The sequence below is a fragment of the Lagenorhynchus albirostris genome, chromosome 7 (genome assembly GCF_949774975.1).
Source record: "Lagenorhynchus albirostris chromosome 7, mLagAlb1.1, whole genome shotgun sequence".
Classification (NCBI taxonomy): Eukaryota; Metazoa; Chordata; class Mammalia; order Artiodactyla; family Delphinidae; genus Lagenorhynchus; species Lagenorhynchus albirostris.
In genome coordinates, this window is record NC_083101.1 from 3,298,587 (window position 1) to 3,313,757 (window position 15,171).

The 15,171-nt window shown below is 61.8% G+C and overlaps 1 protein-coding gene across 4 annotated transcripts in view; it reads left to right on the forward strand.

The window, feature by feature from the left end:
- The window catches only part of COL5A1 (collagen type V alpha 1 chain), a 157,046-nt gene that overhangs the window by 66,540 nt on the left and 75,335 nt on the right, over nt 1–15,171 (forward strand). For 3 of the 4 annotated variants that reach the window (XR_009541442.1, XM_060153937.1, XM_060153936.1), the window contains exons 5-11: nt 2,510–2,641; nt 3,832–3,969; nt 4,647–4,898; nt 5,895–6,062; nt 6,195–6,248; nt 11,024–11,065; nt 11,258–11,320. Coding sequence is in view for 3 of the 4 variants with exons in the window: in XM_060153937.1 (XP_060009920.1) it covers nt 2,510–2,641; nt 3,832–3,969; nt 4,647–4,898; nt 5,895–6,062; nt 6,195–6,248; nt 11,024–11,065; nt 11,258–11,320 (849 nt within the window). In the remaining variant the exon portion in view is untranslated. The remainder of the gene's footprint in view (nt 1–2,509; nt 2,642–3,831; nt 3,970–4,646; nt 4,899–5,894; nt 6,063–6,194; nt 6,249–11,023; nt 11,066–11,257; nt 11,321–15,171) is intronic. The other variant, XM_060153938.1, reaches the window with a different exon arrangement.

Here is a 15,171-nt window from a genome sequence, read left to right on the forward strand (position 1 = left end):
GGGAGGGCTGGAGGGAGCTCTGGGTGAGGATCCGGGTGCAGAGCTTCTGGGGGGCTTCGCAGCCATGCCTCAGTTTCCCCTTCTCCATAGTGGGTGGGGGACAGTAGACCCCTGCCCTCTGAGGGACACGCCCCCAGAACAAACAGGCATGTTTTTTTGGTGTGAAAACCCACTTGAGGGTTTGGCGGGAAGAATGATTTTCAACACGTGCGGGCACTTGCAGGGGAGGGGGGGTGCTGGAGATGAAGGGGGCCTTCTGCCGGCAGGGCCCTCGACTGACCACATGGTCACTGCTGCAGTCCGGGGCACGGGTGGGCAGGCGGGGAAGCAGGCCTGGCTGAGGGCCGGGTCGGCAGGCACATTCCGGAGCCTGGGCTGAGTGCTGGGAAGCACCTCCGCTCCGGCGGGGCCTGTCTGTGGGAGTGGATGCCGCGCCCTTGGCTTTGCTCATCGCCCTGTGCGGGGCCTGAGAGGCCTGGCGCTGGGCCAGACACCTTGTGATACAGGGACACAGAGAGGCACCGGCCGCGTCCGCCACCCGGGGACCTGGGCTTTCCGGGGAGGCAGGCCCTCCGCCGGGCCACTGTGATGAGTGTGCTGGCGGCTCCTTCGAGGGCCGCACCCCCTGCCCGGGGTCACAGCTGCCCCCCAAATGCCCCGAGCCTGTTCTTTTTTCCGGTAACCGCATTTGGAGAGCGTGTATTCAGATGTCAAGCTGCCAGTCCGTAGGGAGAAATACTTTATTTGAATTGGATGAAATTTGAGCTAGAAGTCATGTTGTTCAATAAAAATGTGTGGTTTTGATTCACTGGGCCTGTCGTATGGTTCCTGTGTGCTGGAGAGTTTAAAACGTGGGCCGGGAGCCTCTGACATCCGACGGGAGAGAGAAGGGGTGGCTGAGCGAGGGGGTGGGTGCCGGGCGGGGGGCGCCCCTCTCCTGCTCTGCCCCCGTGACAGCCCCACAGGCTGCTCCCCCTGCACGCCCACTCCTCCCACTGGCAGGAAGGCAGAGGGGCTGCAGACTGAGCCCCGGGGGCCTGCGGCCAGGCTGTGGTCGGTGACACTGACGGTGAGGGTCCGTCTGTGTTCCGGAGACAGTGCTGGACGTCGGAGTGGGAGGGCCACGTTCCACCTCTCCGAGCCCCCTGCGTGGAGACGGGCTGCTGGGGGTAGTTCTGAGTCCTCGCTCGTCAGGGGGCGGTTTCAAAGCCGGGTTGGGAGGCCGCGTATTTGGAACTGTGCCTCAGGGATCGGGTAGGAATGGGCCTTTGCTGGACTCCAGGACTGTCGCCCCGTCTCTAGGTCAGGTTACCCATAGAGCCTTTGGGAAGCCACGGAGGGCGAGGGTCCTGTCCCCAGAGCTGTGCACACGGCCGGCACCTTGCTTCACAGATCCCAGAGGCCATCCGTGGACCCACGCTTAGGGACTTCGGGTGACACATCGCCCCCGCCCTGCCATGGCCCAGCGATGAGAGGCCACATCTGGCCCCTGCCTGGGGCCGCCTCTCCCTCCTCCTGGGGTCTGGCGCAGAGAAGGCTCGCGCACCTTCACCAAATGACCGGCAGGGAGGGTGCGGCTTCCTTGCCTGGGCCTGTGGCTCTGACATGTGCAGATGGGCGCCGCGTTCTTGCTCCGCCCGTGGCCCCGCCCTTCAGGAGTGCTGCGAGCCTTTGGCTGGATCCTGGCAGAGCAGAGGCTCAGCAGCAGGGGCAGCCTCAGGCTTCTGGTCAGACGGGGGCAGGGGGACTGGTGCAGGAATCGATGAAAATCTGATGAATACGCGGTCCGGGTGTGATGGGGTCTTACCCGTGGGGCACAGGGCAAGCCCGAGGTGTTAGGCAGGGTGTGGGCACCCCTAGGCAGTGGTTCTGGGCCGTGCGTGCATCCGCCACGTGTGACGCAGTAGCTTGCACTTAGTAGGTGCTCAGTAATGACTATTGAATGAGTGGATGGGTGGACGGAGAGAAGGATGGATGGTCCGTGCATGGATAGGTGGGTGGGTGGATGGGCGGGTGGATGGATGGGTGGTGGATGGTGGATGGATGGATGTGTGGGTGGATGGATGGATGGGTGGGGGATGCGTGGATGGATGTGTGGGTGGGTGGATGGGTGGATGGGTGCATGGATGGGTAGATGGATGGGTGGGTGGATGGATGGATGGATGGATGGATGGGTGGCTGGCTGGATGGGTGGGTAGGTGCATGGATGGGTGGGTAGATGGCTGGATGGATGGGTGGCTGGGTGGATGGATGGGTGGGTGGATGGATGGATTCATGGGCAGATGGATGGGTAGATAGGTGTATGGATGGGTGGATAGGTGGATGGGTGGGTGGATGGATGGATCGGTAATGCCTGGATGGCCGGGTCGGTTGAATGGCTCTTGGAGGTAGCAGCTCCCCAAGAGGAGGCCTGGCCCCGAGGACAAGCTCTCAGGCCTCAGGCAGTTCTCCTGGGTCCCCACGTGGGTGCCCTCTGTGCTGCCTGTTCAGGGCTTTCGTCCTCTTCCAGGGAGACATCCAGCAGCTGCTCTTCGTCTCGGACCACCGGGCAGCTTACGACTACTGCGAGCACTACAGCCCTGACTGTGACACTGCGGTCCCTGACAAGCCCCAGTCTCAGGACCCCAATCCCGATGAATACGTGAGTCCTGGTGGGAGCCGTGGGCAGACCGTCTCGGGGTGCTGGGCGTGGAGGGACACAGAAGCTGTGGGACTCCCGTTTGAAGCAAACGCACCGGGTGAGACTATAATTGATCCTCGGGGCAAGGTGGACTCCTGACTCACTTTACGAAGGGTTCTGTGCTCCCAAAGCAATGGAGTCAAAAAGGATGTTGGTAAAGGATCTTTCACCCAAGTTTCTGGGGGAAGAGAGCCATGCGCCCCCTGGACCAACACCTGGGTGGGGTTCTGTGAGCGGAAACGCCACAGGTGCCCCCGGCGGGCCGTCTGGAGCTGGCCAGGTAGGAGGGGCTCAGGGCTGTCGGAGCGGATGATGGTCCCCTCTGACCCCTAGGGCGGCAGCTACTCTGAGGGGCAGCCTCGGCCCGAGAGTTTCAGGAGCGTGTCCAACGCCACTGTCCTCTGGCCGTGACCCGCGTGTCAGTGGGTCAGCCTTTCCCATCCACCCGCCCTCACGCCCCAGCAGCACCTCGGTTAATTGGATTTGCAGTTCTTTGTACCATTTCCAAATGAGAATCCTCTCCCATCCCCTGCGCAGGTTGGACTCCTGTTTCTTTTAAGTAAAATTCAGTCCTGCTCTCTATTTTTTCTCTGAGCTTCCCTTCTTTCACGAGCAGTCGGAAGAGAAGGAGGGGGGGACCCCATGAAGCTGTGGAGTCCTGGGCTAGGCATGTCTTTCCCACCCCGAGAACAGGGTTGGCAGTGCCCCCAGCTGGCTTGCTGCAGCCGAGGCCTCCTGGCCACGCCTCACCCTCCCCATGCCCGACACAGAAATGGGTCTGAGGGTGAGACCGTCTCTGTCGCTGTGAAGTCCCTCCCGTGAGGCCTGGGCCTTCGGTGAAGGTCGGGGGGGCCCTCGGTTTGGGTGGGTGCCAAAGGGTCAGAACGTTTGGACCTTTTAGGGCTCACCTCTCTTTGAAGGCCACCAGGGGTCCCCGTTTCCTTCCCTGGACTCCTCGTGGGGCTGGCTCTGCTCCCCCGGGGATGGAGGGGGAAGACTCCTTTCAGGGCCCACGGGGTTGGTGCCTGGAGCTGGGCACGACTTTCGGGGGTCCGATCTTCCCAGTTGAGCCCACGAGGGAGGGAGATGGCGGGCTGGCATCTCGGGGTGGGGGGCCCGCACCCTCCTCACGTGGCCCTGTTTGCTCTCAGTACCCGGAAGGAGAGGGTGAAGGAGACACCTATTACTACGAGTACCCCTACTATGAGGACACGGACGACGTGGGCAAGGAGCCCACCCCCACCAAGACACCAGCAGAAGCTGCTCGAGAGACCACAGAGGTGGCCGAGGTCTGGCCGGGTGGCTGCTGGCCCCTGGAGGCCGTGGTTGGCAGGGGGGCCGGGGGCGCCGTGGCGAACATGGGGGCCGTTGGAGATGCGTGGCGAGCAGGGGCAGTGGGCGGGAGCTTGGCAGGGAAACGGGGGACCAGGGACCGTATGTGCTTTGTCTTCACGGGGAGTGTAGGGCAGAGGGCCTTCCGTGGTGCGGGGGACACCAGGGGACATGGCTGTGATGGAATCCAGTCCCCTCCCCAACGGGTGGCCGGGACACTGGCCCATAAGGCTCTAAGAGTCTGGAATGTTCTCTTACTTTTTTTTTCTTTGGTCACCATGTGGCTTGCGGGATCTTAGTTCCCCAACCAGGGGTTGAACCCAGGCCCTCGGCAGTCAGAACGCAGAGTCCTAACCGCTGGACCACCAGGGAATTCTCTGTTCTCTTACTTCTTAAAAAAAATTTGAGATATAGTTCACCCTGGCCAAGTGCATGACCACGGGGTTTAGCCGTGCGCAGCACTTCCGCGGGCTGGGCTGTCTCCCCCGGCCTGAGGGGACCCCTGCGCCCCGACCCACAGGGGCCGGTTGGTTGATGGGCCAGCCTCCCTCTCAAGCCGCAGAGGAAAGCCCCGACCCGGTCCTCGCTGCGCCGGCCGCACCCCTAACCCTGCGCGTCTCTGCCCGGCTCCCAGGAGCTGACCCAGCCCCCCACGGAAGCCCCTCCGGTGCCCGACACCAGCGAGGGGGCCGGGAAGGAGGAGGACCCCGGCATCGGGGACTACGAGTACGTGCCCAGCGAGGACTACTACACCCCACCCCCTTACGAGGACTTCAGCTACGGCGAAGGCATCGAGAGCCCCGACGAGAGCCCCGACCGGTCCCCCGACCAGGGCGCCCGGGCCGAAGTTCCCACCAGCACGGTCCTCACCTCCAATGCCTCTAACGTAATTGCCTTCCCAGCGAGTGGGCTTGGTCCAGGGGAGGGGGCTGGAGCCCGGGCTCTTCCTTCTCTACTCCTCACTTCGCTGTCCTGGGGCAGCTGCCCTCCCCCTGCCCACCACAACTGGCCCTGCAGCCCTTTGCAGCCAGGCCGTTCTAAGTGATGGCTAAGGATGCCCGGTGAGTTTGCCGTCACTGCCTTGCTGGGTGCATCTCAGTGTTGTCAGTTTTTCATCAGCAGAATGGGTGGAATGAGCCCCGCCCTCCGGGTCTCTTGGGGTTCGGCGGTGACGGATGAGGACATGCGTGTTCACAGACAGTGTTCCTGTCTGGGGCCCGGGTGAGGGCAGGCCAGACAGGTACATGAGCTGGGGGTCTGGACAAGCAGACCAGACATGAGGCCCGGTAGGACCACGGGCTTTCCCATCAGGCCGACCTGACTTGAAGTCTCTGCCAGTGGCCTTGGAAAGTGATATCCCCTCTCTCAAAATCAGTGATCTCATTTACAACCTGGCACCAGTGTTCCCCGCCTCTTGGGGCTGTTGCCACGTCTTCAGACTGGAGAGGAGTTGAGCTCAGCCCATGGTCCATAGGGAGTGCTTAAAAACAACCATCACGTGATGCTGAATCCTTGATGGCCACAGAGCAGACACACGGGGTTCTGATGGGTCCAGACCCCTCTGGCAGCGGGCATAGGATTAGGAGCTTGTTACCCCGAGACCCTGGGCCTTGGGTGGAGCCCCTGGCGGCCCCAGGTTCCCCAAGTACACGGTGCAGCCTGGGGCCACGTGCCCGTCCTTCTGCAGCCCTGATTTGCCACGGGGTCTCGGGGGCTTTGGGGTGAGTCTCCCCGTCGTGAGAGGGAGACGATGACTCCCAACAAGTGAAACCCCAGGCTACCTGTGTTCTGTGACCTCGGAATGCCACGGTGCTTGGAGTCCGGGGGCTGGGGGCCTGTGCGTGTCCGTTCCTCTGGGTGACCCTGCCGCCTTCCCTCTCAGCCCGATCCGCCTCCAGAGGAGGGGATGGACGACTTGGAGGGAGAGTTCACAGAAGAAACCATCAGGAACCTGGACGAGAACTACTACGACCCTTACTACGACCCCACCATCTCCCCGTCGGAGATCGGGCCGGGCATGCCCGCCAACCAGGACACCATCTACGAAGGGGTGAGTGGCTAGGGAGGGTGCCTCCCTGGGCCCTTGCGGGGGACCGCCTGCTTCACCAGCCGTATGGATTTGGTGTAATCTGTACCTTCTTCCTGTTCTCCCTCTCCTCTCTCTGCATCTTACAAACCTCAGATCGGACCACGGGGCGAGAAAGGTCAAAAGGGAGAACCTGCCATCGTCGAGCCAGTAAGACACTTTCTTATTGTCGCCCTGAAACGGCGGGGTGGTGGGTCGAAGCTGGGGGCACGTGGCGGGTTAGGTAGGATGTGGCTGGACCTGTGGGACCCCTGCGCCTCTATGCCTGGGGCTACCACGAGGAGCTGCGTGACCTCGTGGATGCCACACGCTGCTTGGAAAAGCGCCTGGGCGGGGGTAAGGTTCTGGACCTCGAATGAGGTGGCGGCCGCCTGGGATTCGAATGGGTCAGGACCCTTTGTGCCGCACGCTGAGGATCCGGGCACATCGCTGTGTGTCGACTTCTCCTTGTTAAAAGACTCGGCTTCTAGGAAGGAGGGAGCTCCCTGGAGGGCAGAGGGGGTTAGCAGGCTGAGTGTGGCGGCCGGTCTGGAGCAGGGAGAGTTAGCCACGGACCCAGCTCTCCACGCGGGCTGTGCAGCCATGTGTCTGCAGCTGGTGGAACAGGGGAGCCTGGCTGTCAGCCACGCCGAGGGGATTTAATAAAACAGCTCTGCCCTGAAACTCCCACTGAGTGAAACTTCACTGTGCTGGGCTGGGGGCGAGTTAAACAAAATGACTGGAGAACGTCTTAACCTTGGGATCAGAGGGAAGAGGGTCCCACGTGCACCTCGTGGGGCGGTGGGTGTCGGCAGGGGCCCCACTCTGCGTTGGCATGTCCTCTGCCCTCAGGGAGCCGTGCCTGGCCGGGGAGCACCAGGGTCCACCCTGTGGCCTTTGGGCTGCCGAGGTCCAGGCGCTGAGTCGGGGCGGGCGAGGTGCCAGGTGATCAGCCGGGTGGGGGAGGGGTGCCCTGCAGCTGCACGTGGTGGGTGTGGCATCATGGGCTGGGAAGCAGCTCTAAGAGTGGGGAGGGGCTGGCTGCCAAGGTCCACCCCTGCCACGTCCTCCAAGAGCCAGAGGGAGGAGGCCAGCGTCCTGCACTCGACGGCTCACGAGGCTGGGGCCAGGCTCCAGCTTCCTCTACTGCCAGGACTCGGTTGCCCCACGTGGAGGCTCCAGGACGCTTCCGATCTTGGGACTTCCGGGACGGAGGACTGAGGGACCCCCATCCTCCCGTGGGACTTCTGGGACGGAGGACTGAGGGACCCCCATCCTCCCGTGGGACTTCCGGGACGGAGGACTGAGGGACCCCCATCCTCCCGTGGGACTTCCGGGACGGAGGACTGAGGGACCCCCATCCTCCCGTGGGACTGGGAAGGTTCTTTTGGAACCTCATCCCCCTTAGAGGCACCTGAAGCCCGTGGCTGGGGCATCAGGACGGGGGGGGGGACTAGATGACTGTCCTGCTCTGTGCCTCCTGCCCCGCCCCCCAGGGCATGTCCCAGGGATGGGCGCCTCCGCTCCCGCTGGGCTGTGGCCGCTGGGCACACACATCTGTTCTCGGGCTGAGAACATTCCTTTCCCGGTGCTCCCCAAGGGTCCAAGGGAGTCAGGGCTTGTCTGGGGCCGGAAGATGGGGATGCAGAGGAAGTGGGCAGAGGGGCCGAAGGGGGACACCAGCACCAGGCGGCTCCTTGCTCGGCGACATGTAAACCCCTCACACCAAGTCCAGACCCGGAGGAAGGCGACCCTCAGGGAAGAGCAGTGCGGCCAGTGGTGCCGCCTCAAGACACGGGCTGCCGGGGACCCGCGCCAGCCCTTGAGGGGCTGTGCTAGAAGGTGGGCCACACCCAGCGAGGCCTCCCTGTGGCCCAGCCGTGTGCAGACCACGGTCCAGATGGCTTTGGGCCCCGGTGGACCTGCCGCCGACTCGGGTGCCTTCCGTGGTGTCCCCATCGCTTTGGTGAAAGGGGCATCTTGCCTGGGAAGAGGAGAACCCTCGGGCAGGCGGGGGCCAGGCTCTGTGGAGTCCTGGGTTTGGTCCTGGCTCTGGGAAGGCCTGGCCGGCACCTCGGTCAGGACAAGCTTCCTTTTCACATGTCCCTCAGACCGGGCTGCCCCTGTGTGAGAGCCATAGCGTCCCAGGTCCAGGTGGAGGCGGCTGAGAGTGGATGAGGCGTCCAGTGGCCAGGCTCTACCAGGCTCCACCGGCGAGGGTGGGCTGGGGCGTCCAGTGGCCAGGATCCACCAGGCTCCACCGGCGAGGGTGGGCCGGGGGAACAGGCTGAGCAAATAGAAGCGGCCCAACACAGATAGCATGTCTCCAGCAAATGCATTTCATCTTTGTTCGGGGAGAAGTGAGTCATCTGGATAAAGTTAGGGAAGGATGCCCTCCCCTCTGGCCCCAGCGTTTGCTCCCGCCCAGCCCCCAGCCTGTTCGGAGTGTCCGAGGGGCCGAGGCCAGTCTCCCTGGAGACATCATGGAAACTGTTGGAATTTCTCAACCCGGAGCATCACCAGATGTCCTCAAAGTCTTAGCTCCCTATAAACAGATGGCCGAGTCCCGGACCACGGCCGATGTGGTCTTGCCTCGGCCGCGCAGGCGTCACGGCCCGTGAAGGTTGGGTGGCCGTTTCCTCTCCCCAGCCTGCCCCAGCGACCTCCTTCTGGGGAGCGTGGCTGACTGTCCATGGGGCTCTGGGAACCAGCTCCTTCTCTTTGCATCCATCCATCCCGGGTACACAGGGGCAGACCTGGTACCCTGTGTCGTGGGTCAGCGACACCAGCGGCTCCTCGACAGGACAGGAGTCCCTCAGCCGAGCGGATTCAGGCCAGTCAGATCTGGTGCTCCTGGCTGCCCTGGGACCTCAGGGAGCCAGGCATCTCCAGATTCAATGCCCTGTATCATCTGGCGAAGGCCCGTAACAGGCATGTCTGCCTTCCACTGGGGCTTAAGGGAGGTTTCCTCGGTCTGTGCTGTGTAGCAGATGAATGGACCCCCGCTAAGGATGGTTTCGAGTTCTCAGCTGAGGCTGAGACCTTCCACCCTGGTGGGGTGTGGAGCGGGGCCATTGAAGGAAGGCCATGGCTTCCCGTGTCTTGGGAGCACTTCTCTTTGGGGTGGTGGTCAGGGGTCCATCCCTTCACTGTACCTGGGAGAGCGCCGGCACCCCTCTACTGGGCTCATCTATCCAGCGGCCTCCGGCCCTTGCCGGGCCGACCTGCAATGATCCTCCTGTGAGAGCCCACCCACCGTGGCCCCCACTCCCTGAGAACAGTGGTTGTGTGTCCGGGAAGACAGCTGCGGTCCTGCAGGGTCCGTGGCAGCCAGGAATTTCTCTCTTAAGCCTAGCTCAGTTCTGAGCTTCCTCAGCTGCCTTTGTCAGAGGAGGAGACAGGAAAGTGGGACTGATGAGGCCGTTTGGATGAACTCTCTGTGTACATCTCGTGTACAAACATTTCTCTGAGTGCACATCTGTGTAAACACCGGGTGCATCCTCCCAGCGACTGGGGAGCCCTGGTCGGGAGGATGAGGGGCTTGGAGGGGACCTGCAGCCCCTGGCCTGGGTGCCCCCCACTGGGGGGTGTCTGACACCTTTGCTGACCTGGTGCCTGTCCTGGGCACACCCTCTTACTCCTAGGAGGCAATTCTAGGTGTCACAAGAGAACTGTTCACTTTCAAAGAAAAGCCCAGGGCACAATAGCATTGATCAGCCCCAGAGAGAAGCGACCCGAGCCTGCTTTGTTCCGGGGAAACAGGAGGCAGGTCTGCCACCAGGGGCCAAGTATGTCCAGCCCTCTCACCGCTGTCTCAGCCGTCACAGGAATTCACTGGGAGGAGGGGTCCACGGCAGCCAGGCGCCCCGCGTGAGTCTGAAGCCTGCCCAGCCGGGCCGGACGGAACCCACCGGGTCCCAGGACCCCCAGAAACGATCCACCACAGTGTTCTCAGCATGCAGACCCTCGCAGGGGCCAGAGGTCCTTCCCTCCCTGGAAGGCCATGCGTTGCCTCTGACTCCTGAAGTGGGCATGGAACACAGAGGACGCTGGGGCGGTGGGCATGGAACACAGAGGACGCTCACCTTGGTGTTGACCGGACAGGGGTAGACAGGAGGCCCGCGCTGGGAAGGTAGCTGAAGCCGAGGCCCGGGAGCAGGAGACCCCGGGCCGGGAGCTGTGTCCGCAGAGACCTGAAGCCTGCTCTCCCCTCCGTTGCCCGTGCCGACTCTAGGGCCCAGGCTGACAGGGGGGCAGGAGGCCTTGTCCCCATTTGGGGGGAAAGACAGTGAGGCCCGGGGGCCTGAGGCAGCATGAACCTCGGCTCAGCCGGGTGAGGGGCTAGAGGAGGAGGGCAGCTGAGTGCCCAGTGGACTTGGCTGTGTTTCCCAGGTGGAGCGAGGAGGGGGCTGGTGACCCCAGCATGGCCGCTCTAGCAGTTGGGCCTAACGGTTCTCTAGGCGGGGACCTCAGCTGTGGTGCCCTTTTCCTCCTGTCCTCCCTGAAGCCACCGGCTGGTCGTCTCTCCACCCTCCCTGGGCCCTGGTCCTGGGGTCCACTGCTCCCTCAGGCCGCCGTCACCGGGGCCTGCCTGGGCACTGCCCCCTGGGCACAGGAAGGCCAGAGGTGTGGCCGGGGCGTCCGGGTTCCTCCTCCCTTCTCTGGAAGCTGTTCTTGACGGAAACCTGTTGTTTGCTGTCTGGCTTGTGGCTGCCTTGGAAACGCTCAGAGGACGGTCGCCGTGGCCCCCCTTCCAGAGGCTGCTGCTTGGGACCCCTCCCAGGACGGAGGGTGCAGACCCAGGGGCCCGAGACGGTGGTCCTCTGGTCCACCCAGCATGGAGGGCTTCCTCAGGACCGGGGTCTGCTAGGGGCCGGGCGCACTCGGGGTCTGGGGATGGAGGGAAGGGGTCCTGGGGTCTCAGACGCTCTCCCTGTCTCTTCCAGGGCATGCTCCTGGAGGGGCCACCCGGCCCCGAAGGCCCCGCGGTGAGTGTCCCATTTTATTTCCCGTGACTTGTGGGAGGCGCTCAGGGGTGGAGGGAGACCCCTTAAAGCTCCCAGATGGAAAAGAGGGGTAAACGCCCTGGGACCGGCACTTTCTCGAACCCTCTCCTGGCAAGGCGGGAACCGCCCTGTGGCTGCATCTTTAACTCTGCCTGATTTTACTTTTAATTCTAGGGTCTCCCAGGACCTCCAGGAACGATGGGCCCCACTGGCCAAGTGGGTGACCCTGGAGAAAGGGTAAGGGCGGCTCAGTCCCCTCGGATCACGGGCTCTGTGGCCTCGTCCAGGCGTCCTCCCTGCTCGGGGAGCAGCCTTGCCCTCACCTGTGTGGGTGACCGCCGTACACTGACGTCCTTCCCCAGATTGCCCCGTCCCCTCGCATCTCACGCCACCCCTTAGTGCGTCCACTCTCTTCAGATGTTTAGGGGGCCGACTGTTGCCTGGCCCTGAGCTGGAGGCAGGAGACCCCTGCAAGAGTGAGCCTCAGCTGGGCTGTGGGTCCCCCGGCGGGTTCCAGGGGCCGCTTACAGTGGCGGCCCTGCATTAGGGTAGCAGTAACAACAGCTGCGGTGGCCAAAGAGCTCTGGTGCTGCCTGGGTATCCCACAGGATCCGAATCATCCTCCCTAAATACGCGGGCTTCATTGGCCTTAAGACCCCCTCGCTCCAGCTTCCTTGTTGGAAATCTAGCAACAGACACAGAAAACTTGCTCTGGGTCAGAGAGACCATCTTGGGGCCACCCTAGCCAAAGGGACCATCCTGGGGTCACCCTGACCAAAGGGACACATCCTGTGGTCTCCCTGGTCAAAGGTACCATCCCCGGGTCGCCCTGGGTGGCTGCCGGAGAGATGCAGGCTGAGCCCAGTTCGCGGCAATTTCGTTCCGCCTCCTAGTGGGCGTTTGGGGGTACTGCTGCCCTGTGGGTTCTCGACCAGCTTGACCTTTTTTTCTTTTTGTTTTTCCTGCTGGTCTAATGAATATCGATGTGAGCACAGTCAGACTGAGAGCTATAATTGGGTGTAGTTGTAGATGAGAGACACTGGGGCGTGTGTGCATCCTAACAGACCTTTATCCCCAGCGCCTGGCACACTGCCCAGAGCAAAGACCTCACGGTTTGGGGTGGACGGTGCCTGGGTCTGGTCCTGAGGAAAGGCGGCTGGGGTCTCCTTCCGAGGGGGCGTTTGGCTGTCAGGTGCTGGGGGCTTTGGGGTGATGCTCAGGGTGATGTGAGGAAATGCCCGCAGACAAAGCAGGTGGCTGCATGACCTCTGAGGGCAGCCGGGTCAGACTGGGCACCAAACAGGATTCTCCGCCATGTTGCTTCCCTGTGGCCAGTGGCTTTGGGGGCAGAGTAGGTGGGCCTTGCTCCGTGGCTGGGCTGTGACCTGCTTGGCCTTCCCATACTTCCCATGCCGCTCCTGCCTCTACCACAGTTGAAATTCCAGACAAGCAGGTGAGGGGCCTGTCCTCTCCCCGCCCCTGAACCCACGCCAGTCAGGTTCTGCCCCAGGGGCTGCAGTCTGTAACCCAGCTCACTCCAAAGGTCTGGGAGTGGATGGAAGGGTGACAGCCGTGTCCCCCCACAGAGCCATCCTCAGACGGACCCAGAGGTGCGACTGAGTCCAGACGTCAGTGAGAGAGGACGGCCTGCCGTAGCAGACGTCTTCTCTCTTAGACGTAGGGAAGGTCGCCATCCACAGGGGCCGCAGATACTGACTGACATCTCCCGTCAGCCTCAGTGTTGCTCCAAGTGTCTGTCCGTCTGTCCGTCCAGCACAGATATTCACTGAGTGTCCACAGTGCTGGGCACTGGTCTAGCACTGAGGGTCTAAATGCTCACGAACCAGAGGGACACTCCTCTCCGCTTGGTCCCTGCCTCTGGACTGAACCTGGGTCCGGGCCAGAGGCAGCGACCCTGCCGGTGCTTTGTGTGCTGAGACCTGAGAGTTGGAAGAGCCACGGCACCTGACGGTGGAATCCCGGTGCTTTGAGAGCTGGTCTCTCTTAAGTTCAAGTTAGGGTCCAGGAGAAAGGGACTGGGATTAGGGAGGCAGAGGAATCGCCTGCTCTAGAGCCCGCTGTCCCTGGAATTGGAGGGAAACCTGCGGCCCATTGACCTTACCAGGGCTCTTCCCGGGGAGAGGGGCTGATTCCAGGAGCTGAGCACTGCTCGCCCGCTGGGCCCTGCCTAACCACCTTGTCCAGGAACTGTCCCTGCTCACGGCTCAGCGTCCTCGCAATGCCCAGATCTCCTGCTTGTCTGCTGATTAGCTGTGAAAGAACATTGGATGCAGAGTCAGGATCCTGCAGTGCCACTTGCTGGCAGCATGACCTTGGAATTCCCGTGTAGGAGAGGAAAGAACTTTACCCTCTTAGGTTTTGTCAGTGGGACCTGCAAATTAAGCTGACCAAAGACGTTAACAGGAGAAAAGGCAAATGAGTTTATTCATATTTTTAATTTGACATGAGACTTCATGAAAAAGAAGAAGAAACCCAGAGAAGTGGTTAGACTTGGGAACTTATATACCATTTTAACAGAAAGCAATAAACTACGGAGAAGTGACTGCGAAATACATGGGGGAAACTAATGGAAGATAAGGCTTGTTTCAGTAAGGTCTGTTTATGCAGACTCGTCTGAGTGGCCCTTTCCTGCGGGGGGTGCCTCCCTCCCTGCAGAATCTGGATGCACTTGATACCCTCGGGGCCAGGGAGCAGCAGGGTCAATGACTCTATATCATGTCCACACAGCCCGGTAATGACGCTGCCATGGGCACAGCTTCTCCAGCCCCTTCTCCCGGTTGTTGAGACCTCAACCCCTCCCTCCCACCTCTTTAGGTTTCAAGGGTTGGACATCCTTTTGGGATTTTGCTTGAGGGTCTCTTCTGTCCTTTAAAAGGCTTGTAAGAACCCCCGTTATTACACCCACAGAAAGCGTGATTCACAGGTGCCTGCATTAATCCCCAGGGCCAGCTGGGACGATGCCCAGCTGTGTCACCGCCTCCCCCCGAGGCTGGCTGGATGTACACTCAGGGCCAGGGGAATGGTCACAGGCTGGGTCCCTGCAACTTAGCTGAGAGGCAGAGTCCACTGAGGCCCATAGGAAGCTTTTAGCTTTGCAAAGGCCGTGGTGAGTGACCGCTGATGCCCGCAAGGCAAGGTTGTCCGACCATCTCCTGCCTTCTGGGGGCAGGACAGGCGGCTCCGCCTTCCAGTGCCCCTGTGTGCCCAGGACATCTTTTGTGGGGCCATCCAACCTGGGACACCTGGTTACTCACCTGTTCCACACAGCCAGGTATCTCTGTGATGTCCTGGCCGCAAGCCACAGTAACACGGGCCTCCCCTGGGTGTGTTGGGGCCATGTCCTCTCTGTGACCTGGTCGTCCCCCCTCCGGTGCTATCAATGAGGCATCACTAGGATTGAGCCAGGGCCGCCTGAGTCGTCTTGTTAACCTCTTGAACCCCCTAGAAGCCAGAAAGACCCTTTTTCATATTAGGGAGCACATTGGGTGGGGGTACCTTTTGAGCTGGGACAAGGCTGAAAGTATCGATAGGAACACCTCAGCGCCTCCCTCCAGGCCTGTCAGGCTTCCCGGGCTCAGAAGACCTCAGTGAGCTCCGCTGGGACTTCCCGGCCCCCTCCTGCTGCAGGGCCAGCTGAGGCTCCTGGTGGGGTGGGAGCGTGCATGGTGCCCCCTTCCCCCAGGGCTCTGGCCCCGGCCGCAGGTGTAGCCGGGTTTCAGATCTAGAGCAGGTGCTGACCCCCGAGAACTTCTCTGGCCTCTCCCAAGCTATAATTGCACAGGAGCCGACCTGAAAAAAAAGCAAACCACTGATACTGAGGACCTGAGGATTGGTGCGTGTTCCTCTCCTTTCCTGGGTCTTTCTAAGAGCAAAAGCAAAAATATCTCAGCATAAAGACTCCCCTGGTCTTTGCAGCTCCTCCCCGACCCTGCTGCTTTTATTATGGGAAGCAGCTGGGCTTTGCAGCTGGTCCTGAGCCCGGGGCTCCTGGGTTCAGCCTGGGGCCTGGGCCTGCAGCCACTTTCAGAGGGTCTGAGCTCTCTGTCCCCTCCTCTCCATGCCAGAGT